This window comes from Podarcis filfolensis (genome assembly GCF_964270895.1).
Source record: "Podarcis filfolensis genome assembly, chromosome: 12".
NCBI lineage: Eukaryota > Metazoa > Chordata > Lepidosauria > Squamata > Lacertidae > Podarcis > Podarcis filfolensis.
The window spans coordinates 49973532-50000039 of NC_139614.1; the positions used below are offsets into that span (position 1 = coordinate 49973532).

Here is a 26508-nt window from a genome sequence, read left to right on the forward strand (position 1 = left end):
GAAACGCTCTTGCAATCCCATCAATGCATTAACTGCACCCTTAAAACAGCTTTCGCAACAGAGATTGTCTTTCAATTCCGGGGCTAATTTTAAGAAGCAAACGGTGACTCTTGGTGCCCACCCTGAGCTGTGAAATTGCCGCTTTGCCTTCTTCACTCTCTTCGTCGAGCTCATCGTCGCTCCACTCCCAGTCGCCATCTTCCGTCTTATGAAGGCGCCCGCTGGAGCCAGGGACTCTTCGGACCTGTATTTCAACAAAGCCACCATTAAAGTCACCGACAGAATTTCATACAGAGAATTCTAGCGTGGCCTTTCTAGTGCAACCAGAGAGCTGGTCAATGGAAAATTTAAGAAGCACAGTTTGCAGATTCCCACTTCAAACTGTTTTAACTCGTACCTTTTTGGCTCTTTCCGTGATGGTTGGGGCTCTCTGCAGCATTTTTTCTTGCAAAAATTCTTTATTCTGGAAAAGAAAGGGAGGGGAATCAAATCGACGCTTTGCAACTCCTGTTCCTCAAAGGCCACCGTTTGGCTCAAGCGTCATCACTTATGTGTGTGTGAGAGAGATAAGCTCTCAAGTTACTTGAAAGGGAACGAGAGGGTTCTTTGATACAAGTGTTGGAAAGCCAACACATTAGATTCTTCCTAAGAGTAGTCCGTGCCACACTCCTTAGAAATTATCCTGAGGTGGTTGTGGAGAGGTGAGTGCGTCAAGGTTTCAACTTCACCACAAGAGTTTTCAAAATCCATACACAGCTGCCAGGAGACTGCAGGCCTCCCCCTGTCTTAAAATGCTCATTGTGTCTTGTCTGCAAGAGCATTTGCTCTGACATAAACCTCCTAGGTCAGGGGTAGGCAAACTAAGGCCCGGGGGCCAGATGCAGCCCAATCGCCTTCTCAATCCGGCCTGCAGACGGTCCGAGAATCAGCATGTTTTTACATGAGTAGAGTGTGTCCATTTAATATGCATCTCTGGGTTATTTGTGGGGCCTGCCTGGTGATTTTACCTGAGTAGAATGTGTCCTTTTATTTAAAATGCACCTCTGGGTTATTTGTGGGGCCTGCCTGGTGTTTTTACCTGAGTAGAATGTGTGCTTTTATATAAAATGCATATCTGGGTTATTTGTGGGGCATAGGAATTCGTTCATTCCCCCCCCCCAAAAAAATATAGTCTAGCCCACCACATGGTCTGAGGGACGGTGGACCGGCCCATGGCTGAAAAAGGTTGCTGACCCCTGTCCTAACTCTTTGCAAACTGTGGGAGAATGCTTGCTTCTGTATGTGAAGCAAAACCTTGTGAGGCCTGGGGCAAGGTCTTCTCTGCCCCGACACCACAATTTCCAAGGTATCCCATTCTGCCTCACAACATTACTAATCTTCAGGTGAAAATACTTCCCCCATTTCTAAATTTTGCACTGTTGACTTCATACATTTTTCTGTGTTGTACAGGAACAGACCTGGTAACTGTTTTGATATTCCCATTTGGGTTACTTCATTTTGAATAAGTGTAAACTGCCTTGAGTGTTAAGTCTCAATCAAAGCCAAAAGAAACTCTGCCAGATTTGCCAACAGATTCCAAGTCAGTAGTTTCATAATCAAGGCATTCTGACTTCTGCACAAGGAAAGGCCTAATGCAGAAGTCTTCAACATTTCGAACTTATCTTAAACATTTGGGGTCCCATTCCCCCCCCCCATTTATTTTTATGGTGCTAGTGGTGCTGGTGTGACTCACTTTAGATCAGGCCACAAGATCTTAAGTCCTGGAAGATCTTAAGGCAGACGAAATTCCACTGGTGAATAAAACCTGGGAGGAATCTCTGCTGTAATCAGCTCTTATTACCTGCACACCAGTAAACTGCTCCTCTCTTCAAATATATTATTTATTGATCATTTGTTCATTTATTTAAAAGGTCAAGCTAAGTTCCTACCTTGGCTTTCTGGAAAAATTTGTGCCTTAGAAGTTCAGCAGCTGTTGGTCTATTAAAAAAAAGAAAAGGAGGGTGTCATTAGAAGACGTCACAAAAGTTGCTTTTTCTTGCTGCGCCAAAACAAGATTGTAGGAATCTTTAAAAAGCTGGGCGCCATCTCTGATAGAAGAGGCCAAATTGGATTGTGGTAGAGATTGCTGTTTCCTTCTGATGTGTACATCTTAGTTCAATATTAACAGAAGCTCCCAAGATCTGGACTTAATGTGCTTTGCTAAGGGGATGGGTATGAAACTGGAACCCACTGACCACGAACAAGTCTGCAGTGGCTGAATTAAAAGTAAGAAGAAAAATGTGCATTGAAAATTAGAAGTAGTGTAGAAAATTGCTTTTCTGCATTCCTTGCATTACAGTGGTACCTCGGGTTGCATACACTTCAGGTTACATACGCTTCAGGTTACAGACTCCGCTAACCCAGAAATAGTACCTTGGGTTAAGAACTTTGCTTCAGGATGAGAACAGAAATCGTGTTCCGGCGGCGCGGCAGCAGCAGGAGGCCCCATTAGCTAAAGTGGTGCTTCAGGTTAAGAACAGTTTCAGGTTAAGAATGGACCTCCGGAATGAATTAAGTACTTAACCCGAGGTACCACTGTACTGTGTCTCCCACTCTCACAAGCTTTCATCAAGCAATGCTGGTTCACAATGGGTGGAAACAAGACGGTTTGCCGCACACCTTTTCTCGGGGTCTTTTTGCAAGCACAGTGAAATCATCTTCCTAAAAGACTTTCCATACTTCTTCAGCATCTCCTTATCCTGCACACCTGTCTCTAGCGAGGGCGGATCGTTCTGTAGCGTCAACATTAAGACCTGAAACAATTGCACCCGTTAGAAGCACCAAGACAAACCTCAAGTTCATTTAGCAGGCACTGTCACTTTGAAAAAGATGCCATAGCCTCTTTGAGCAAAAGGAAGGTGGCAAGTAGCCTATAGCCTTCAGCAGACAAACAAGGTAAGCAAAAGGTTGTGGAAGAATAGGTACATTAAAAAAAAAAAGACTTGCTGGATTCTGCTGGGGTGATGTCTAGTTCAGCATCCCAATTCCCAAACCACTGAGAGGTTATTCTGGAAAATCTCCAGGGAGGCTTGAAAGCAACTGCCCTCCTCAGCTCCAGCATCTGGAGTGAGCAGCAGGAATGTCTTCCTTAATTTATAATTTAGCACCCAAAACGTCTATCCGGTAGTTTCCAAAAAGAGAAGGTCCCAGCTCAAAATGCCCGGCAACTTAAAAATAAACTGCAATTAGATGAACACATGTTTGGGATTAAAGCCCCCCTCCCCCCGCTTTTTTATAGGAATAATGCTTTTGGAAAGAAAAAAAGACATAGGAAAAAAACACACAAAGTGTTAAGGACGGGGAAACCAGTTCAGCCAGGTGAAACCACAACATCAGACATCAGTGATGGAATTAGGGGGTGCTCCTGCTAACGTTACTGTAGTTCACTTTGTTTTGCCTTCTTAGTTTGGTCAAAAGCCTCAGTTGGTCGAGGGTTTGAGGACTACTGCAAGCTTTTGGCGTAAAAGCTAGGTCACCTCCTGCTTTTAAATTGTTTGATTTTATAGTTTTCTCTTAATTGTGAATAGGGCTGTATCGTTCCTAAAGCTCGCTGCTTTAAGGGTTTCCTGAAGGTCAAAAAGCAGCGTATAAATTGAAATATTAATGATTGCATTAATTATTGAGGCAAGAATTCTAGATGCAGCCGGGGAGGGACCATTTGGAGATGCTGGATAAAAGAAGGAAGGTTTGAAGAAAAGGAAAGAGGGAGGAGTTGCGGAAGAGTCTACATGGGAATCCAGTGAGAAATCAAGGACTTGCTTGGCATGGGGAGTAGATTCAGAAGGGTTGAGCTGCTGAGTGTCTCAAAAGCAAGTGATGATGATGATGATAATAATAAAAAATTATTTCCCCAGCCACTCTGGGCGGCTTCCAACAAAGTATTAAAATACACTGGTCTGTTAAACATTAAAAGCTTCCCTAAAGAGGGCTGCCTTCAGATGTCTTCTAAAAGTCAGATAGTTGTTTATTTCCTTGACATCTGGTGGGAGGGCATTCCACAGGGCGGGTGCCACCACCGAGAAGGCCCTCTGCCTGGTTCCCTGTAACCTGGCTTCTCGCAGTGAGGGAACCATCAGAAGGCCCTCAGTGCTGGACCTCAGTGTCCGGGCAGAAAGATGTGTGTGGAAACGTTCCTTCAGGTATACTGGGCCAAGGCCGTTTAGGGCTTTAAAGGTCAGCACCAACACTATGAATTGTGCTTGGAAACGTACTGGGAGCCAATGTAGATCTTTCAAGAAGAGAAGATCAGCAGCAGGCAGGCAATTTTTTCAGGAATTTGACCCACCATCACAAATCTTCTCATTGAGGAACCCCGGATTAGTTTCTGCAAGCCTCAGGGTTTCCTGTTGGTAAAGCACAGTTCCAACCTACGTATGCCATGATGCTCGCTCTGCATTCTGATAATACAGCGTTGCTTCGTGCTTGCCAACTTCCTTCCACATTGACAAAACTCAGGCTTCCAAAGCTCTCCCCACTGCCCCCCCCTGCAGGTTACCGCTTACTTCCAGAAGCAGCACGTTCTAGGATGCTGGGTTTTTTGGGGGGTGGGGAACACAGGTGATTCCTAGGAACCAACACTGTTATCTGAACTAGTCAATCAGTGACTCACCTTCATGGGTGGGTATTTGTGGTAAGGAGCTGCCCCTGTCGCGAACTCGATTGCTGTGATTCCAAAACTCCAGATGTCTGCCTTGAAATCATAACCTCTCACCTAGAAAGTGAAGAGACAGTTAACAAGGCATTTCTTTTCAGTTAACCTACATGGGCCTCCAGGCTTTTCCTGCATTCTTGGTCACAAAACTGATCCAACTCCATGCTAACGGTAGATTGGAATCAAACCTAGAAGCTCTGTTCTGCTCTGCTATCACCAAGCAGAGATAATCCATATCCCAAGAAAGCCGTTTCTTTTCTGGCAATGAGTTATTGCCAGGCATCTTATCCAGAACACTGAGTTTCTCTCCCAACGGCAGAGAAAAGACACTGCGTATTCTCTACACTTCAAGAGTTTTGGCCAAATGGGAGGAATTAACTGCCCCTGGACTCGTCGAAAAATTGACATCTTTGCAAATGCCATAGGAGTGTGTTGCTTCACTAACTCAGCACTGCTCTGGAAGGAAAAAGCTATTTCTTCCACTAAAAGAGTGCTGGCTTCATACTGTACTATGCAGCTGGAATAGGCGGCCGGGGGATGGGGGAGAGAGAACTGTCCCAAATATAAGGAAACGATCCCAGATTCTTCTAAAGAAATATTAACACAGCACCTTCAATGAGCTTCGTATAATAATAATAATAATAATTTATTATTTATACCCCACCCATCTGGATGGGTTTCCCCAGCCACTCTGGGCGGCTGCCAAAAAAACACTAAAATACAATAATTCATCAGATATTAAAAACTTCCCTAAACAGGGCTGCCTTCTAAAAGTCGGGTAGTTGTTAATTTCTTTGACATCTGATGGGACGGTGCTCTACAGGGCAAGCGCCACTACCAAGAAGGACCTCTGCCTGGTTCCCTGTAACTTTGCTTCTCGCAGTGAGGGAACCACCAGAAGGCCCTCAGTGCTGGACCTCAGTGTCCGGGCAGAACGATGGGGGTGGAGACGCTCCATCAGGTATACTGGACTGAGGCTGTTTAGGGCTTTAAAGGTCAGCACCAACACTTTGAATTGTGCTTGGAAACGTATTGAATGCACTTTATCATCTTTATTTCCTTTATTCTCCTAGCTAGCAAGAGCAGTGGTCAGGGATGATGGGAATTGTAGTCCAAAAGCATCTGGAGATCCAGGTTTGGAAACACTGATCTAGTTCGACCCCCTACGATGCAGGAACATGCAGTTGCCCCATATAGGGAACGAACCTGCAACCTTGGTGTTTTCAGCACCACACTCCAGCCAACTGAGCTATCCAGTTGTCTGCCAAAAGTCCTTAAGCAGAAGTTGCAGGTGAATCATTCTGAACAAGGCTTTTCCCTTCCCTACCTGCTCCATGACTTCAGGTGCCATCCAGCAAGGGGTGCCCACGAAAGTTTTCCTCACTTTGTTGCGGGTGATGTCGCCGCCAGTGGCTAAAAAAGCACTAACACCAAAATCTGAAATGTTGAAAAAGAATTAAGTTTTAAGGAGCAGTTTCTGAATGACACACAGACACACGGCACCCTTTGGCCATTTGCACTGCATGCTTCCCAGCCGTCGCTCCACTTGATCTGCGAATGGGGCAGAAGAAAATAATAATAATAATAATAATAATAATAATAATAATAATAATAATAATCTATTATTTGTACCCCGCCCATCTGGCTGGGTTTCCCCAGCCACTCTGGGCGGCTTCCATAGAAAACCAAAAATACACTAAAATATCACAGATTAAAAACTTCCCTGAACAGGGCTGCCTTAAGATGTCTTCTGAATGTCAGGTAGTTATTTATCGCTTTGACATCCGATGGGAGGGCGTTCCACAGGGCAGGCGCCACTACCGAGAAGGCCCTCTGCCTGGTTCCCTGTAGCTTTGCTTCTCGCAATGAGGGAACCGCCAGAAGGCCCTCGGCGCTGGACCTCAGCATCCGGGCAGAACGATGGGGGTGGAGACGCTCCTTCAGGTATACTGGGCCGAGGCCGTTTAGGGCTTTAAAGGTCAACACCAGCACTTTGAATTGTGCTCGGAAACGTACTGGGAGCCAATGTAGGTCTTTCAAGACCGGTGTTATGTGGTCTCGGCGGCCGCCCCCAGTCACCAGTCTAGCTGCCGCATTCTGGATTAGTTGTAGTTTCCGAGTCACCTTCAAAGGTAGCCCCACGTAGAGCGCATTGCAGTAGTCCAAGCGGGAGATAACCAGAGCATGCACCACTCTGGCGAGACAGTCCGCGGGCAGGTAGGGTCTCAGCCTGCGTACCAGGTGGAGTTGGTAGACAGCTGCCCTGGACACAGAATTGACCTGCGCCTCCATGGACAGCTGTGAGTCCAAAATGACTCCCAGGCTGCGCACCTGGTCCTTCAGGGGCACAGTTACCCTATTCAGGACCAGGGAGTCCTCCACACCAGCCCGCCCCCTGTCCCCCAAAAACAGTACTTCTGTCTTGTCAGGATTCAACCTCAATCCATTAGCCGCCATCCATCCTCCAAAATCACAAGTGCTGAGAAGTTACCCAGTTGTTAAGTTTGTCAAGCCAAGTGTGGCTGGGCCAGGGAACAAATTCATGTCTCTGCTTTAGCTGCATAGTATTGCTATCTGCTCTCAGGCAGTAGTCTGGTCTGAAGTGAAACGTGGCGACTTGCACACCTATGATAAAGACGTAGGAAGCCAAAACAAACAAACAACCTCTTCTATTGCACGGGCACCCATCTAAAGAAGTACCATAGAATGAACAAGCCACCAACAGATTTAGGAGACAGGAAGGATCCACTTTTACGAATTTTAAGGTAGCCAAGATTTGTGATTCAAGCAAGCATTTTAAAATGTATCAGTTGTCAAGAACATAAGAAGAACCCTTACTGGATCAGGCCATGCAAATCATTATCAGTTGCAAGAAAAAACACAAGAGTGGCAAATCATTAAACTGTGTGTCAGTGTGAGATGGAGGGAAACCCACCATTTGTGAGTTTAGGAGAATTCAGTTTTGTCAACAAAGGTTTTGTTTTTAAAAAAAGGAGGGGGAAAGGTTTCCATACCTTATGATTCTGGAGACAGGATTGGAAAAATACTGACAATGTCTGAATGAATTATCAAGAGCTGAAGGGCTTGCTGTAAATGCTTTCCAGTGGACAGGGATTGGATTTCAGCACCCAGCACAGCTACTTGCCTCACAACTGGAATGCAAGTATGCCAGAGCATTCCCACTGATTCTGATAAGTTGCTGAGTGAACTCTCCTTCACTGGAGGGGTTTAAGCAGAGGTTGGTTGACCATCTGTCATGGATGCTTTGGTTGAGATTCCTGCATTTCAGAGGGTTGGACTGGATGACCCTGGGGGGTCCCTTCCAATGCTACAATTCCATATGTGCCGCTGCTTATGTAATAGTGTGCGCGCACAAACACTCACCACACACTCATCTACACAAAGGAGGCATCAACAGGCTTGGGGGTGGGGAATGCCAAGATCTTCAGAAGTACAAAAACGTACTTGGAGCTCCACAAAGCAGCCTAATGAGAACTGGCCATGCTCAGCGGCCACAGTATGATGACTGAATGGTTGGGGTGAGGGGGGCAGAAATCAGAACATAGCAGCCCCCATCACATAATTCCAAAATCCCTATCAGAAGCAGTAGGGGGAAGTTTGCGAGCTTGAATGTTTGCAGAGGTGGCAAAAATTCAAGGCTTTTACTCGGTGAAAGCAGGATGTTAAAACTTGAGTTTGGGGCACATAGTACCAACAGCCCTAGCAATAATGCCAGGACCCTACAGACCCTCAGATCCCACCCCTTAAGTGTCACCCCAGAAACCCCACATCATCCGATCACAAGATTTTTGCACTGTTGCTTCTCCGATTATGCACAGATTTATGAAGCTTCTATTGTTTCTAAGAACAAAGAGAGGGGGAGGAGTCAGATATCTTGTTCCGAGACAAATCTGCCTTGCATGGAATGCATGCATTTTAAGCAGCCACACATCACAACTGCAGCATACTAATTACCCTGTCATACTTCTTTTCAGCCAGTTGCAGGATGAAAGAGAGGGCAGGTTTTACAAAGTATTTCCAAACCAAGGGGAAATGCGGCAGAATACTGCGGTGTCACCTTCAGTCGCAAAGGAGAGGGTGTAACCCAGGAAGTGGGTCCTCTCAGCCCCGGCTGGCGATGCGGGGACTTCCTGTGTGGAAAAGAAGCTGGCCAGAGTCAGGCCTTTCCCCTTGACCTTGCTAGGCAGATTCTCTCTCTGATTTAGGCCAAGTTCTGCCTGAGCCACTAAAAAGCTAACACACTACATTATGAACCCCTAATTGGGGTTCCACATTTCTGTTCACTCCCCAAGGAGAACTGCAGCCTTCTGTTCATGGAGCTACAATGGTAAACGTCATAAAATCAGCCATGAGAAGCCCATCATTGTAATGTTAAAAGAAAAAGGGGAAACGGCAGAGGTTCACCAGCGACATTTGAAGCTCCTCAGCTCTCTAGATGCCCACTCCCAAATCTACCAAAGTTCTCGTCGTTTAGCAGACGTCTCACCACAATGAATGGATTTGCTGTTGTGGATGCTACAAGCAAAACTGTCAAGGAGAGAAGTCAATGCTTTGCAGAGAATCCCCCCTCAATTAAGTATTATGCAAGAAGTCTTTTTATAGGAAATAATTAACTCACTTCTCCCTGAAGTGTGGACTTGCATTTACAGGGACGTCTTCAATGCAGAAGAGTTTCCTAATATTTGCACATTTAGACTGTCTAAACGTAAGATCACTTTGACAGCACAAGAAATCAACTTTTATTCCAGGGGGAGGAAACATACAATTTAAAACTGTTCGTCTCGAATGCCTGAGACAACTTGTCAATCCAGTAACTCACAGGAACAAAGGAAGCTAACTTACAGAGAGTCAGACTATTGGCCCATCCAGCTCAGGACCACCTACACTGACAGGCTACACCTCTCCAGGGTTTCAGGCAGCAGACATTCCCATCCTTACCTGGGGTATACTGGCTTTTGAATTGCCACCAAGAAGGACAATCTGTTGCAAAAGCAATATATCCTTGGAAAAGAGCTGAAGAAACTCAATCTGTAGAAGACTGAAGAAACTGAAGAGCTGAAGAAAAGAGCTGAAGAAACTCAATCTGTAGAAGATTGGGCAGTTCCAAGAGTAGAAGTCATATTTTACATCGTCGGATGCTTTTTTCTGTTGAAGTTGCCTGGTGCTGTCTTTGCACAAGGCAGCTTTCTACGTTTACGTAGCCCCTCTCGGAGGGCCTGCCAGTAGTGGAATCTTGTGCATTCTTTATTTCTGGGGATCCACAGATGTCTTTCAACCATGATAGCCAATGGGAATTCACGGGCTGTGGGTCTTGAAGGCAGTAGCAAGATACCAGCATCTTATGATCTTTGTCCTAAGCATTTTGCCAAGGGATGGGAAATCAAGTTGCAGACCAGAGTCCATTGCCCCATCAAGGAGAGCTTAGCTTATGTTCTACAGCTAATCTTCGGCCTACCACTCCTTTAGACCCCCAGGTATGTAGCCAAGAGGCTGAATGAACTTGCTTCGCTCTGAATTAAAATATCCCATCACAAACAGTAACTTCAGAAAACCCAAGGGTTGTGTTCAAATCCTCTGCAGAGACACATGCAATATGGTGCCTGTCACATTCACATCTTTAAACTGAAGGATGCTCTAAAATAGGAATGGGGGACCTCTGGCCCTCCAGAGGTTGCCTCACCACCCCTGTTCATTGGCTATGTTTGCTGGGATGATGGGAGTTGGAGCCCTAACAACCTCTGGAGGTCTGCAAAGGTTGGATGGCCATCTGTCACTGATGCTTCAGCTGAGATTCCTCCATTGCAGGGGGTCAGACTAGATGACCCTTGGGTCCCTTCCAACTCTACAATTCTATGATTGAATAAGTCTACACTAACTCCCTCACCTACCCTTCATGTGAACAAACCTATAACTATACTTAATTCTATAGTTTTGTGTATTCAGACAGAAACACAATTCATGCTAAATGAATTTTGCAACCAGTATGAACAAATGTCCATACTCTTTACTTTTTTTTTTTTTACTGCTGACATACATTATCTTTGCAGCCATGAAATGCAAATAAATAAATAAATTAATAAATGGGGAGAAAAGGAGAAAAATAATCAGGACCAAATTCTGTGGCTTTTCTGAGCTTAGGCTCTATTGTGGCACTCGCACAGCTGCTTAGTCCAACACAAACAGACCCTTCAGTAGGTTCTGCCTTTATCCAAATACAACATGAATGGGGCACATGACTGTTTTAGATAAGATTATCAAAGGACGTGGGTAAGGACAGGGTTATTAACTCTCAACACAAAGACCCTTATAGGGCATAGGCAATAGATTTCCGGTCAAAGCATCATTAAGGATTCAGGAGGTTGCTTAAAAGGCAAATCTAGTTGCTTGTACAATCATTTTGATATTGAGATGATCTCACACGGCTAAGTGATTCTGGAAGAGGATGAAACAAAGAGGCAGGCAGCCTTAATTTATACTGCAGCCAGTGCCCACTGAGTGTAAATTGATAAACCTCTGCAGATAAAAGGCGGGGGGAGCAAAATGCCCCCATTCAGAAGAATCCTTGAAAGAGCTCTGTTGTAATAAACCACAGAAGGTCCATAGATTGGGGGATCAAAGAGGTGCAAGACAAAGCCTTGGTTCATACGCACCCCCCAAAATCCCTGCAATGAGAGGAGCCTTCCTTTCCTTTATTGGAATTCTACGGAGAGGAGGACCCCCCCCCCAAATCTTTCAACACTGGAAACCAGACAATGCAATAAAGTTTTTGGGACCAGCTCTTTTTCATTTCTCTTCTCCTTGCCTCACTATCTAGCCTCCCAAGCAATGTTTACTGGCAAGAACACAAAGAAAACTCTTGCCAGACAAGGTGAGCAAAAGGGGACCCAAGGAAGGAGACATCTGACACAGGCAGCGTAGACAGAGCAAGGGAAGGCTAGCAGCGAGGGTCTTCATCTGACAAAACCGGGCGGACCCAAACTGCTCTCAACAAGGCTTCCTAGACAAGAGCAGAATCGGACAGCAAGCAAGCCACTTCAGATTTTGCAGTTCGAGGGTGTGATGGCACAGCAAGAGTGGGAAAACGTTTTCAGTCCGAGGGCCACACTCCCTTCCACGGAGCCTTCCGGGGGCCACATCCCAGTGGTGGGCAGGGCTATGGGGAAAGTGGGCGGAGCAGCAAATTTTCATTGCTACCCTAACGTGGTAGGCTAGTTGCTACATACAATCAACACACCTCTCCGTACCCTTCATCCAGGTGAGCAAGGGGCATTACTGAAGTTCAAGGACACATTCCAGCCAGGGGAAAAGATTTGAGGTGTGAAGCACAGCCTGTGTGGGGCACAGCCTGGGGAGACTTCCCAAGGGCCTGATAAGAGGCAATGGAGGGCCACATTCAGATTCCAGGTCTAGAGGCTCCCTACCCCTGGTTCACCCTAACAAAGCTGCTCCACGCCCACCTTTGACAACCAACTCTTGGGGTGGGAGGGGCTGATGCAATGCCCTTAAGGGTTGGGCATGATGTGTTCACACCCCACTGACTCCCCGTGTTGGAGGGGGAACCAGACACCTATGGCACATTGTTTCCCCCTTCCTCCCCATGCCACGGTCTTCAGGGTCATAGAATCATAGAGCTGGAAGGGACCCCAAGGGTTTTTAAGCTGTTCTTATTATATTTTGTACATCGCATTGGGAAATACGTGGAAGGCGATTAACAACCAATTAATTATAGTGGAGCTACGAGTTAAGAGTTGGAAGGGACCCTGAGAGTCATCTAGTCCAACCCTCTGCAATGCAGGAATCTCAGCTAAAGCATTCATGACAGATGGCCATTCGACCTCTGCTTGAAAACCTCCAAGGAAGGAGAGTCCACAACCTCCCAGGGGAGTTCATTCCACTATCGAACTGCTCCTACTGTCAGAAAGTTATTCCTGATGTTTATTTGGGATCTCCTTTTTTGTAACTTGAAGCCACTGGTTCGTGTCCTACCCTCCAGAGCAGGAGAAAACAAGCTTGCTCCCTCTTCCATGTGATGTTGAAAGATGGTTGTCCTCAGGGTCCTCTCTCTGGCATGGAAGCAGAGAGCAAACTACATGGCAAATAATAACAACAATGATAATGACAATGATAATCATAAAAAGGTTCACCTGCAATCTGGACCGAGCCATCTTCTCCTAGAAGGATGTTTCCAGCTTTCACGTCCCTTTTGAGGAGCAGGGAAGGAAGAGGAAGAGACAAAACAAAAAGATATACACAGTGAGTACAAGCTGTGAAGTGCCCCTCCATTCTCTCCTGCCACACTCTGCTTCATGATCCAAACATTATCTTCTCAATGCAAAAGGCCATTGCTGAGGCTGTAAATACTCAAATTAAAGTTCTACCCGCAGAGAGAGAGAGAGACCTAAATTTGGCAAACCTGCGAAAATTATGGAAAGCACATGCAACAAGTTTAATTATCTGATAAGGTCTGTTCTGCTTATAGCTCAGCAAATACAGTGGTACCTCGGGTTAAGAACTTAATTCGTTCCGGAGGTCCGTTCTTAACCTGAAACTATTCTTAACCTGAGGTACCACTTTAGCTAATGGGGCCTCTCGCTGCTGCCGCACCGCCGCCGTGCAATTTCTGTTCTCATCCTGAAGCAAAGTTCTTAACCCGAGGTACTATTTCTGGGTTAGCGGAGTCTGTAACCTGAAGCATCTGTAACCCGAGGTACCACTGTACTGCTCACCTGATTTATATGAAATAAGGTTGCCCCCCTGCCCTATAGGCATAAAACCACTGAGCCCCATTTCCCCAGCCCCCTGTAGCTCTGCAGCCCCTTCGGGGGCAAGGAAATATGCCTCCTTCCAAACTTTCACCACCTTCCAAACTTTCACCACTTGGATATCTGCATCAGAAGCCCTCAGTTGAAAACCGTGCTCCAGAGGCCAGCCTATCTCAACTTTGGGTCCCTGGAGATTGTTGGTCTACAACTCTCATCAGCCCCAGCCAGCATAGCCCAATGGTCAGAGGTGACGGGGCATCTGAGGTCCTACCTTTGGGAAAGACTGATCTAGGTCAAGGGCTACCCAATACAGTGGTACCTCAGGTTACAGACGCTTCAGGTTACAGACTCTCCTAACCCAGAAATAGTACCTCGGGTTAAGAACTTTGCTTCAGGATGAGAACAGAAATTGCACTGCGGCAGCGCTGGGCCCCATTAGCTAAAGTGGTACCTCAGGTTAAGAACAGTTTCAGGTTAAGAACAGACCTCCGGAACCCGAGGTAACACTGTATAGCGTCATCTAGTTGCTGATAGACTCCAACTCCCATTGTTTGTCTCTGCTTCCCTCTCCTAACTGGGGTGTTTTTTCTTCTGAGATCAAGCAGGTATGGCCGTTGGAGCAGAAACCTGTCTTCATGCATGCCTGATGATCATGTATCCATTCGTTCACATTCACAAAAGTTTAATTAATTTTCATAAATACTTTTGCTCCACCTTTAAAAAGAAAAAAACCCAAGGCGGCATAGGAAAACAAACAAACAAGTGGAAAGTGCGTAAAATCTACCCCACCAGTCAAACACACTTTAGGATTAAATATACAAGCAACCATGACATTCATTTGATTTTGATCTGGAATTATGCTGCAAAGCGCAAGAAGCTGGTTTCTTGCAGAACCCTGTCCCCTCCCAACCGCTGAATGCTCCTTTTGTGAGCTCAGCGAAGCCGTCGTACGCAGAAAGAAACAGCTGGTCCAACTTTAGCAACCTGGCAACCTCCAGATGTTTCCAGCTACAACTCCCATCAACTTGCTGGTGGGAAGCATAGCTCAAAACATCTGCAGGGCCCCGGGAAGGTGAGGGCCGGGGTAGTTCAGCGCCATCTCCTGTGACTTCTCCTTTAGCAATCCTGTGCAGTGTTCAAAATTCACCAGGCACATTTTGCACCTGGCTATTGGCCACTTGTGACCATGTGAAGATGCCTGGGTGCCTGGATGGGGTCAGCAAACTTTTCCAGCAGGGGGCCGATCCAATGTCCCTCAGACCTTGGGGGGGGGCAGACTTTTTATTTTATTTTTTAAAATGAACAAATACCTATGCACCACAAATAACCCAGAGATGCATTTTAAATAAAAGCACACATTCTACTCATGTAAAAACACAAGGCAGGCCCCACAAATAACCCAGAGGTGCATTTTAAATAAAAGGACACATTCTACTCATGTAAAAACACACTGATTCCCAGACCGTCCGCGGGCCGGATTTAGAAGCCAATTGGGCCGGATCTGGCCCCCGGGCCTTAGTTTGCCTACCCATGGTCTCTACCATCTGGAGGTGCCTGCCTGGGAATTATTGGATGTTGAAAAGCAACACATTCTGGTCATTACTATATGCAGTCATAATGAATTGCAGGACTAAAAAGTCATATTGAAAAATACAACTTTCAAGCCACCTGGCCCCAAAATCGCAACTAGGCATTCCGTTTTAGTGACTGTAACCCTGGTTTAAGGAGCCATTTGGCACCAAGCTTATATATCTGAGTTTCTAACACTGATCCCGGAATCCCAAAATGCCTTCTTGCTCATTTGGATGCAAAGCCGATGAAATGTCCAGCCTTCCCACCATGGGTTTAAAGACACATTTATGGCCAACGCAACGCCAAAAGAGCTTCCAGAACTTGCAGCAAAACTCACTGTGTACAAATTAAACGACGCAAGCCACACTCCAACGAGCTTTTTTTAAATAAAAAACACATGGACCAGCTTGCTTAATATTACACAGAAGGAAACTTCATTGTATCTCTTTGTCCGTGGCCCATCTATTTACTTCCAGCAAGTGCCAAAGAGAAGCAAAAGCTTTTGTCCTCAGAATAATGGCTCTATTATTTGTTTTCATTTTGTTTCATAACCCAGGGAGAGGGGGAGAGCTTGGTTCCTCTCCAGAACAAAAGGGAATTTCCATTGAACGCTTCAGAATTCTTGAGGGAGCACCAGTGATGTCCCAGCTCACCACAAATCTTCCCTAAGAGGTGAAGACACCGATCTTCAAAATTTTGGAACCACTATTCGCTTTTTTCCCAGCATGGCATACTGGCTGCAGGGGTTGTTTTCAGTTACTGGTACAATTTATCAGAACCATTTTTAAACGTTGCTTAATGGTGTGTTGACTTTTATCATCTGCTCTGCTGTTTTACTTTATTATTATTTCTAACAGTTTATTTCATGTTTTCCCGCATCGTAACAAACAACTTTTGGTCTTCTTATTGCAGATGGGTTTTGTTTTGCTTTTCATGATGTGTAAACGATGCTTACAGTATGAGAGACAGTGTGCAAATATTTTAATGAGGAAATCGAGCCGGACCCTAACTAATGGCTTTGTTTGAGCTCCAGAATATGAGACCAGAAGTCACAAAGCACCATCTCTCTCTCTCTCTCCTTAAGTATTTCCCTAAGACATAAGACGAGTCAGGTAGGTAGCCGTGTTGGTCTGACGCAGTAAAAATATATATATATAAAATAAAAATTGTCCAGTAGCACCTTAGAGACCAACTAAGTTTGTCCTGGGTATAAGCTTTCATGTGCATGCACACTTCATCAGATACACACACAACTTATTTTTGTGCATGGACATATGTGTGTGTATCTGAAGAAGTGTGCATGCACACGAAAGCTTATACCCAGGACAAACTTAGTTGGTCTCTGTTATGTACTGAGTTGAATAGGATCCAAACTGCAGCAGTCTGATTGGTCCTAGAACAATAGGATTCAGAATGCAGCAGTCAGATTGGTCCTAGAACAATGCAGCAATATGATTGGTTGGCAGGAACCACCCAATCATGCTCCAGATAGAAGTGAATCCACAACCTGATTGGCTTACAGTAGAATTCCGGAATTAGCCAATCATGTGCAGCCCATTGTGTAAATAATGTATATAAAGCAGATACCTTGAGGGGACTTTCATTCATTCCTCCTCACCACTATGAGCTGAATAAAGAGCATGAAATCACTTTGCGACTCTGAGTATATTTCACTGGCGACGAAGGTGGGATCCCGCTGAGCTGACTGCCACACACAGCACCGCAGCACCGCCACCTGCCGCACCGCTGCCTCGCACCGTGTATCCAGGCTTCAGCTCCGGGACACAAGGAACTCAGAATGGCAACCGACAGCAGCTTCTCGCCGTTCAACCCAGCATCTGGAGACTGGGAAGCGTATGCCTCCCGTTTCACCTTCCTCCTAGAAGCCAAAGGGGTCACCGATGAAGAAGACGCCAAGAAGAGGGCGATATTCTTCAGCGTCTGCGGAGAGGAGACGTTTGAAATCGCCCGGGCTCTCCTTGCACCCGAAGACGTCGCTACTGTTCCATACAAAACAATAATGGAACAGCTGAAGGGGCACTTTTCGCCACAGCCCTCTGTGGTGGCTCGTCGAAATGCCTTCTATGCAAAGCGGCAAGCCCCTGGGGAAACCATAACTGGGTTTGTGACCTCTCTCCGCCAAGCTGCCCGGTTCTGCAACTTCTCAGAGCTGGAGAACATGCTTCGTGACCGCCTCGTCGGTGGCCTGAAGGATGAGAAGCTGCAACGACGCCTCTACGCTAAGAAGGACCTAACGTTCCAGGTCGCTCTGGAGGAGGCCCTGGCAACGGAAGCTGCCGAGAGGTCGACGCAAGAGGCACGGCCGAGCCAGCCGTCCCAACCGAGGGTCCACCACGAAGACCTCACCGACGACTCAGGATCCAACAGGGAGGAGGTGCACCGAGTACAGCAGCGCACTCAAGCAGCCCACATACCACAGCTGCCTCGACGAGAAGCAGGGAACTGCGCAAGCTGTGGAGACAGTCACGAGAGGAGGACCTGCCGTTTCCGCAACGCAGAGTGCAGGCAGTGCAGAAAATTGGGACACATCGCCCGGGTGTGTCGAGCTCGGCCCACCCGACGCCAGGCATCAGATGACCAATCCAAGAGCCCCAGGTCCCGGGGCCCAACACACCAAGGCAACTCGACGGAGCTCACGGACTTCCAGGTATACCAGTTGCCCCACCCCAACGTAGAGAAAATTTATGTAGAGGTACAGATAGAGGGGGCCCCATGCCGCATGGAGCTAGACACGGGTTCAACTCTATCCATAATCTCGGCAAGGACCTTAAGGAAACTGTGTCCTACTGGGGGTCCCAAACTCAGGCCGGCCCCATTCACCCTCCGGGACTTCCAGAAACGTAAGGTCCCCACAATGGGGGTGGGGACCTTCAGGGTGCAATACCAAGGGCGGACGCGGCAACTGGACTTGCTTGTGGTCAAGGGCCCCTACATTAGCTTACTGGGATTGGCATGGTTTGGACCACTGGGGCTAGCCGTCACCGGGGTGAACCACACGAGCTTACAAGTGGACGTGGACGCCATATGCAAGGAATTTCCGGGGGTTTTTGATGGGAAATTGGGACAGTATACGGGCCCCCCCATTGCTCTACAGCTTGACCCCGCAGTACGACCAGTCAGGCTCAAGGCCCGCCGGGTCCCGTTCGCCCTGAAACCCCGTATAGACGAGGAATTGGACCGACTCGTGGAGCAAGGCGTGCTGGAGCCGGTGCCTAATGCCCCCTGGGAAACCCCAATCGTCACACCCGTCAAGCCGAATGGTTCGGTCCGCATCTGCGCAGACTACAAATGTACCATAAACAAGGCCCTCACGGCCCATGCATACCCAGTGCCAGTGGTCAGCCATGTCCTTGCCACCCTGGCTGGGTCGAAAATTTTTGGCAAGCTGGACTTGGCCCAAGCATATCAACAACTGCCAGTAGATGAGGCCACAGCAGAGGCACAGACGATTGTGACGCACAGAGGAGCGTTCAGGGTAAAGCGGCTGCAATTCGGTGTCAGCGTGGCACCAGGCATATTCCAGAATCTAATGGACTCTCTCCTTAAAGGGATTCCTGGCGTCACCCCCTTCTTCGATGATGTGTTGATTGCCGGGCCCACACCAGAGGAGTTTGAGGACCGCCTCCGCACCGTTCTGCACCGTTTCCAGACGGCGGGTCTCAAGGTGAAGCGGGAAAAATGTCTACTAGGAGTGCCTCAGGTGGACTTTCTGGGATTTATGGTGGACGCAGAAGGGGTCCACCCGACTGGGGACAAGGTACGGGCCATTTGTGATGCCCCAGCGCCCAAGAACAAGACTGAACTTCAGGCCTTCTTGGGACTATTGAACTTTTACCATTCCTTCCTTCCCCACAAGGCGGCGGTAGCGGAGCCCCTACACAGACTCCTGGACAAGCGGGCCCCTTGGGTGTGGGGCCAGCGCCAGGAGGCCGCATTCCAGGCAGTCAAGGACTTGCTTGTCTCAAACTCGGTCTTGGCACACTTCGACGAGAGGCTGCCGGTGGTGCTAGCATGCGACGCCTCACCCTATGGCATTGGCGCTGTCCTGGGACACCAACTCCCGGATGGAAGAGAGGTACCGGTGGCATACTTTTCCCAGACACTCAACGCAACCGAGCGGAACTACTCGCAAATCGACAAGGAGGGTCTGGCAATCGTGAAGGGAGTAAAAAAATTCCATGATTTCTTGTACGGGCGGCCCTTCACCGTGGTGACTGACCACAAGCCCTTGCTTGGCTTGTTTGCCTCCGAAAAGCAGACCCCCCAAGTGCTGTCTCCTCGTGTCCTCAGGTGGTCAATTTTCCTTGCCAGCTACCAGTATGCACTGATTCACCGCCCTGGGAAGGCGATGGGCCATGCGGACGCCCTCAGCAGGCTACCACTACCGGAAACAGGCCCCGACCCAGCACCTGCACAAGAGGTTATGAGCCTGGAGCTGCTTCCCGACCGCCCCATTCAGGCACAAGAAGTTGCACACCATTCCAAGAAAGATAGGGTCATCTCCCGCGTCCTGGACTGGGTGTGGAGGGGATGGCCCAGCAGCAGCCCCGGGCCAGAATTCGCCGGCTACACAACCCGCAAACATGAACTGTCGGCCCACAAGGAGTGCCTGTTATGGGGAAGCAGGGTCGTTGTTCCCCAGCCCCTCCGCAAAAGGGTCCTCACAGCCCTACACGAGACACACCCAGGGGTAGTAAGAATGAAGGCCCTTGCCAGGAGTTATGTGTGGTGGCCGGGGATCGACGGAGAGATAGAGGCCTGGGTCAAACACTGCCAGGCCTGCCAAGAATCCCGCCCAGATCCCCCAAGGGCCCCAGTCCAGTCCTGGGAGTCCGCCCGAGCACCATGGTCACGCCTGCATGTGGACTTCGCTGGCCCCTTTCAGGGGAAAACATTCTTCATAGTGGTGGACTCCTACACCAAATGGCTGGAAGTCGCACTGGTACCGTCCACTTCTACGTCCGCAGCCATCCGGGTACTACGCAGGCTGTTTGCAACCCACGGGCTCCCTGACACTCTCGTCTCAGACAACGGGACTGCATTTACGTCAGGAGAATTCCAAACCTTCACAGCGCAGAACGCCATCCGCCACATCCGTTCGGCGCCATTCCACCCTGCCACCAATGGCCAAGCAGAACGCATGGTGCGGACCACCAAGGACACCCTTCGCCGCATGACGCAAGGGGATTGGGAGTACCGCCTTGCCACATTCCTCCTAGCACAACACAGCACCCCCAGCTCAACGACTGGCCGGAGCCCCGCTGAACTACTAATGGGTCGGCGCCTTGCAATCAGATTGGACCGCCTTCACCCCGATAGAGCTCAGGATGAGGTAGTGGTGGGGGAAGGCAGGAACCCCCGGACCTTCGAGGCCCAGGACCCAGTGTACGCAAAGAATTTTGGGGCAGGCCCAGCATGGGTACCCGCCACAGTCACCAGGGTCACTGGTCCCGTGTCGTACGAGGTGCTAACGGATGGGGGGCAATGCTGGCGCCGCCACTGCGACCAGATACGGCGACGATTCCCGGGAGAAAACCAGGAGGAGGAAAGGTCAGAGGAGTCCCAAGGGAACAGAGGGGCAGTGAGGCCCATAGAGCAGGAGGGGCCAGCAGGAGAGGCAGAATCAGTAAATACAGAGAGGACCCGCGAAGCCAAAAGGACACCGGAACCAGAACCACGACTGAGCGAGCCGGTTGCACCTGACCAGACAGGCCCATCACAGCCAGCATCCTTGGAACATGAGCCAGAACCTGAACCCCGGACCAGGGAACACCCCAGGCCGCAACGCACACGTAGGCCACCGGCGTACCTCGAGGACTATGAATGCGACCTCCCGGGCAGGACTGGAACTTAGAGGGGAGGGGTGTTATGTACTGAGTTGAATAGGATCCAAACTGCAGCAGTCTGATTGGTCCTAGAACAATAGGATTCAGAATGCAGCAGTCAGATTGGTCCTAGAACAATGCAGCAATATGATTGGTTGGCAGGAACCACCCAATCATGCTCCAGATAGAAGTGAATCCACAACCTGATTGGCTTACAGTAGAATTCCGGAATTAGCCAATCATGTGCAGCCCATTGTGTAAATAATGTATATAAAGCAGATACCTTGAGGGGACTTTCATTCATTCCTCCTCACCACTATGAGCTGAATAAAGAGCATGAAATCACTTTGCGACTCTGAGTATATTTCAATCTCTAAGGTGCTACTGGACAATTTTTTAATTTTTATATATATTTCGACTGCGTCAGACCAACCCGGCTGCCTACCTGACTCTAGAACCATGGAAGGCACCACATTGAACCGCATGAAGTGGAAGTCCATCAACCTCACAAAGAAACTTGCACTGGTACAGACTGATATCTCCTTTCTGACTAATTGCAAGAACCTGGACATTATACCTAAGGGTCTTAGAATTAAGAACCCTCTACGATCCACCTATCCTAGATATCTGAAGAAGTGTGCATGAACACAAAAGCTTATACCCAGGACAAACTTAGTTGGTCTCTAAGGTGCTACTGGACAATTTTTTTATTTTTTAATATATTTCAACATAAGAAGAGTGTGCTGGATCAGGCTAGCAGCCAACTTAGTCCAGCATCCTGTTCTCACAGCGGTCAATCGGTGGTCTAAGTGAAGATGTTCACAAGCAGGGCCTAAGCACAAGAACACACTCCCCTCCTGCTGTTTCCGGCAACTGGTGTTCAATAAAAACCCATGTATTCAGCTATAGCCATACCCAAATCAGACTGCAACCAGCCCACTCCACACTTCCAATAAAACCCATTTACTTGTTTTCTCCTCTAATCTTGGGGAAAAACAGGGAGAGTGCACTTAGATTCACCAAAAGCACAACACAAATGCAGGACGTCAGTTTTCTTTTTCTTTTTTAATGCTATTTATAGACCAAGGAGAGATAATATGTTCCGCTGCATTCTTAATGGCTGAGTAATTGGCCCCCTCCAACTCCAAACATTACTGCCAAAGTAGCAAAAGCTTGTTAGGCTCTTTCCAATTACAGTAAACCTAGACATACGCCATCCATCTTTCCTGTGCATTGTCTGAGCGCTTAGTACAAATGCACGGCTGTCCAAGTGGGCTAGAGTCATCTGGGCATAATGGCTAATGTATCTGAACTGTAAACTATAAATTTCCAATGGCCTAACTTTTAATTTGGCCAGAGGAAACGATGCCAAGAATCTATACACAGAAACACACGTTAATTACCGTTGTGTGTGAGAGAGAGCATGCTAAAGCCAGCTCCTAAGATGCTGGGCTGACTATCAGAATATCCGGTTGCACTTCTGTGTGACCACAAGACAGAACTCTGGATGGACATTAGAGCAGACTTGATATATTTTTAATATAAAATTTATTAGAGTTTATAAAGAAAAATGCAAAAGATTATTGTCAAATATTTGTTGTTGTTGTTCAAACAAAAACAATCCAGAGGCAAAACAGAGAGAGGGGGAAAACAAAAAAGAAAGAAAGAGAAAGAGATAAAGAAAAAGGAACTGCAAAGGAATTAAAAGAAAGAAAGTGGAAAAGAGAGAAAAAGAGAGAAAAATGAGAGGTAAGTATAGAACTTCTGATTCTTCATCTGTCCACTATATATAAACATTATTCACTTCATCCACTCCAGTATCACACCTAATAAAGCCACTTTCTATAAACAATTATCTTCAGTTCTCAAATCCAAATGTCACTATTTCTTTTTCAGTCTATGAGTGGTTTCTAACCTTTAGTAAATGTTAACAATGAATTTCTCTTATTAAGCATGTCAATTTCGCCACCCCTGAAGCAGATGTGATTCTTGACGGCAGGGGTCACTAGTGGCAGGAGCAGCCCTGCCACCCCAATGGCGCCTGCATGCGCACCCTTTTGCTTTGCCCCACATAACTGAATGGCAGCCATTTATTCCCATGAGGAACAGGAAAGAGCCACACCTGGGGCAGTGTTACAGTGGAGCCAACCATCCAGTTGAACATTGGCTTCTATGCCAGACATCCTTTGCCTCTGCGCATATCCAACCCAAGAGCAACTAATTCTTCACCACACTGATGGGAGACGGAGTCCAGAGTGGCTGGGGAAACCCAATCAGGTGGGCAGGGTACAAATAATAAAATTAATAATAAAATTTTTATTATATCTAGAGCAGGCATGTCCAAAGTCCATTTCGGGGGCCTAAACTGGCCCACCAGTCGGTTTAATCTGGCCCCTGCGGCAGTTTATTTCCTGGGGTAAAATCCTAAAAAACCCTCTACAACTTCAACCCTAAAAAATAGCTCAACTTTTTTTACAACTTTGGGGTAAAATCATTAAAAAGCTCAACAAATTCAGTCCTAAAAAAAAGGTTAACAACTTTGGTTGGCCCTTTGGTCAGCCCTCACGGCCCTTCATTTCATCAAATATGGCCCTCTTTGAAAAAAGTTTGGACACCACTGATCTAGAGGAAACCACATGAGCGAGCCTTGTGCTGGGGGTCTCAGCAGATGGCTTTCAACTGGAAGTGCCAGGGATTGAACCTGCGACCTTCTGAATGAACTGCTCTGACTCTGAGCCATAGCTGTCAACTTTCAGATTTGAAAATAAGGGATCAGCAGCCTCGAAAATAAGGGATCAGCAGCCTCACCTGTCCCGGGGACAGTCTACAGGATATCTAACAATCTGGGATAGCAGCGGGAAACGGCGCTGGAATAAGGGAATTTCCCGCAAAAAAAGGGAAGGTTGACAGCTATGCTCTGAGCTATGGTCTTTCCACAGTCGAAGAGCAAACTTGGTTAGCCTTATCCATAGTTAAGGTCGGTGCCAACACAGCCCTTATCTGTGAGGTTAAGGCCAAGGGGAGGGTGGAAATCCATTCCCCAAGACAAGAGGGGGCCAGAATCAAAAAACCCCATGAACCCTTCAATCCCTCCATCGTGGTTAACATCATGTGCCTACAGCAGCCCCTACGTTTCTCAAGGGCAAGAAAGAGTAACGCTGTTAACTGGCAACAAGTTTCAATCAATTTTAAGCTCTGGAGGCCTTGAAGCAACACTAATAATAATAATAAATTGTGTTCGCTGAGCCCGTATTTTATACAGTCTGTATATGATGTTTGTTTGATAATGTGTGGTGTGCTATGCCTAATAAAGGATTTTGAATTGAATCATAATCATAATCATAATAAATTTTATTTATACCCTGCCCTCCCCAGCCAAAACAAGGCTCAGAGCGGCTAACATCAAATATATAACATATTACCATAAAATCAAGCAACCAATTAAAATACATCCTAAAATCAAATCAGAATCAACGTGAAATCTAATCAGATGGCAACCCGCAAATTAGGGATGGGCACCTTAAATGCTCACCAGGCCTATCTGTTTATACTAATCTTATATGAACCTGTGAGAAAAGTTGAGGGGCCACTTTCATGTAAGTTCTTATGAGGAGAGAGGGGGAGTCAGACTGGACCCCGGCCAAAGGCCTGGCGGAACAGCTCCGTCTTGCAGGCCCTGCGGAAAGATGTCAGATCCCGCAGGACCCTGGTCTCTTGTGACAGAGCATTCCACCAGGCTGGGGCCACAGCCGAAAAGGCCTTGGCCCTGGTCAAAGCTAGTTTAATCTCCTTGAGGCCCAGGAGACCAAGAGAGGAGAGGAGAGACTGGGTTCCACATCCTTATGCCAACCTCCCCACTAATCTTTTCTCCTGACCTCCTTGTTCCCACCAGATTTCTCCTCTTACAACTCCATCTGATGCCGGAAAGAGGATGGGGAAAAGAAAAGAATCGCAGGAGACAATGGTTAACACAAGAGTTGCAGGCCTTGATAGTCTCCATAGCAATTCTGTGGAGAATGGATTTTCCTCTTCTTCAAAATTAAAAACACACACACTCCCAACTGCAGCATCTGTGAGCAATCTTGTCAAAGCATTACTCAGGATCCCAGAAATATGAGTCGGCATCCAACAGGGGAAGAGCCGCGTTCTGTTCCTACGCTTCCGGGGGCCTTGACCAATCTTTTGAGAAATCAAATATTACAGCTGACATTTTTCCAATTTTGCGCAGCTCAGATTTGGAATTTCTGACATGCAAGGAGGAGAGATTGGAGAAAGGAGCGCATTTAAGCAGTGGGAAAATATATATCCCTGCAGGGCTCTTTGGGGGAAAGGGAAGGTTTTTTTAAAAAAACTAAACAATTAAAATAGTATGCATAAATGTCAACACTTTACGACGACAGGAAACTTCATAGAGCAGAATGGAGCGAAAATCGCGATGTCTTGAATTACTCAGATTCTGGAAACAATATTCTTGGAAGGTGTATGTATGCAGTCAGGAAAGGTTTTCCTCTGTCTTCCCTGGGATCACCAGGGATAGCCAGACTTAGGGGAAATATAAAACAGAAAAGCAGCCCTGTGGGATCAGAACACAGGCCAGCACACAGGGCTGGGAATGCTCCCTGCCCCAAAACCTGCAAAGCCGCTAAGCTGGCTGGGCCAATTGGTCTGACTCTGTGGAAGGCAGCATCCTCTGTGCCACTCTGGGAATCTCCAAAGCAGAGCAAGGTGGAAGCAGCCATCCCTAGTGGTCTTCAGCACCCATTAGGCAGAAATATGCTACCACTGTCCAAACAGGGCACAAAGCAACCGTACCTAATCCCAATCCTTTCCAACGAAGCATATGAGCTGGTGATCGATGCCGTGCCTTATGAAGAACACAAAAGCAAGAAAAACACAAGCTTGCAGATGTGCGTCTCCTACAGCCACACATGTTGATGATGGGCTACATCTCCCATTGCCAGGGCTGGGTGTGCCCAGTGTTAGAAACTCTTGATATATAAGCTAGGTGCCAAATGGCTCATTAAACCAGGGTTACAGTCACCAAGGGACGTGGGTGGCGCTGTGGTCTAAACCACAAAGCCTAGGGCTTGCCGATCAGAAGGTCAGTGGTTCGAATCCCCTCGACAGGGTGAGCTCCTGTTGCTCAGTCCCAGCTCCTGCCCACCTAGCAGTTCGAAAGCACGTCAAAGTGCAAGTATATAAATACGTACTGCTCCGGTGGAAAGGTAAACAGCATTTCCGTGCGCTGCTCTGGTTTGCCAGAAGCGGATTAGTCATGCTGGCCACATGACCCGGAAGCTGTCTGCGGACAAATGCCAGCTCCCTTGGCCTATAGAGTGAGATAAGCGTGCAACCCCAGAGTCGTCCGTGACTGGACCTAATGGTAGGGGTACCTTTACCTTTACCTTTTACAGTCACCAAAATGCCTAGTTGCCATTTTGGGGCCAGGTGGCTTGAAAGTTGTATCTTTCAATACAATTTTTTGGTTCTTGAGATTTGCTCTGATAGTGCAGATAAAATACCACAGATAGAATTCTACAGGGTGTGTTGCTGGTGTGTGAAAACAGGCAAGATCCAAGGATCCCCGGACACGCACCGTGTGTTGTCATGCCATGCT

The 26508-nt window shown here is 47.4% G+C and overlaps 1 protein-coding gene across 3 annotated transcripts in view; it reads right to left on the bottom strand.

Annotated features, from left to right (window-relative positions):
• Nucleotides 1-26508, bottom strand: part of OXSR1 (oxidative stress responsive kinase 1) — a 91125-nt gene that overhangs the window by 21468 nt on the left and 43149 nt on the right. For all 3 annotated transcript variants that reach the window (XM_083579770.1, XM_083579768.1, XM_083579769.1), the window contains exons 5-11: nt 12856-12911; nt 6018-6127; nt 4649-4750; nt 2659-2792; nt 1929-1977; nt 398-463; nt 122-244 (exon numbers count right to left, since the gene is read on the bottom strand). In XM_083579770.1, coding sequence (XP_083435896.1) covers nt 122-244; nt 398-463; nt 1929-1977; nt 2659-2792; nt 4649-4750; nt 6018-6127; nt 12856-12911 — 640 coding nt within the window. The remainder of the gene's footprint in view (nt 1-121; nt 245-397; nt 464-1928; nt 1978-2658; nt 2793-4648; nt 4751-6017; nt 6128-12855; nt 12912-26508) is intronic.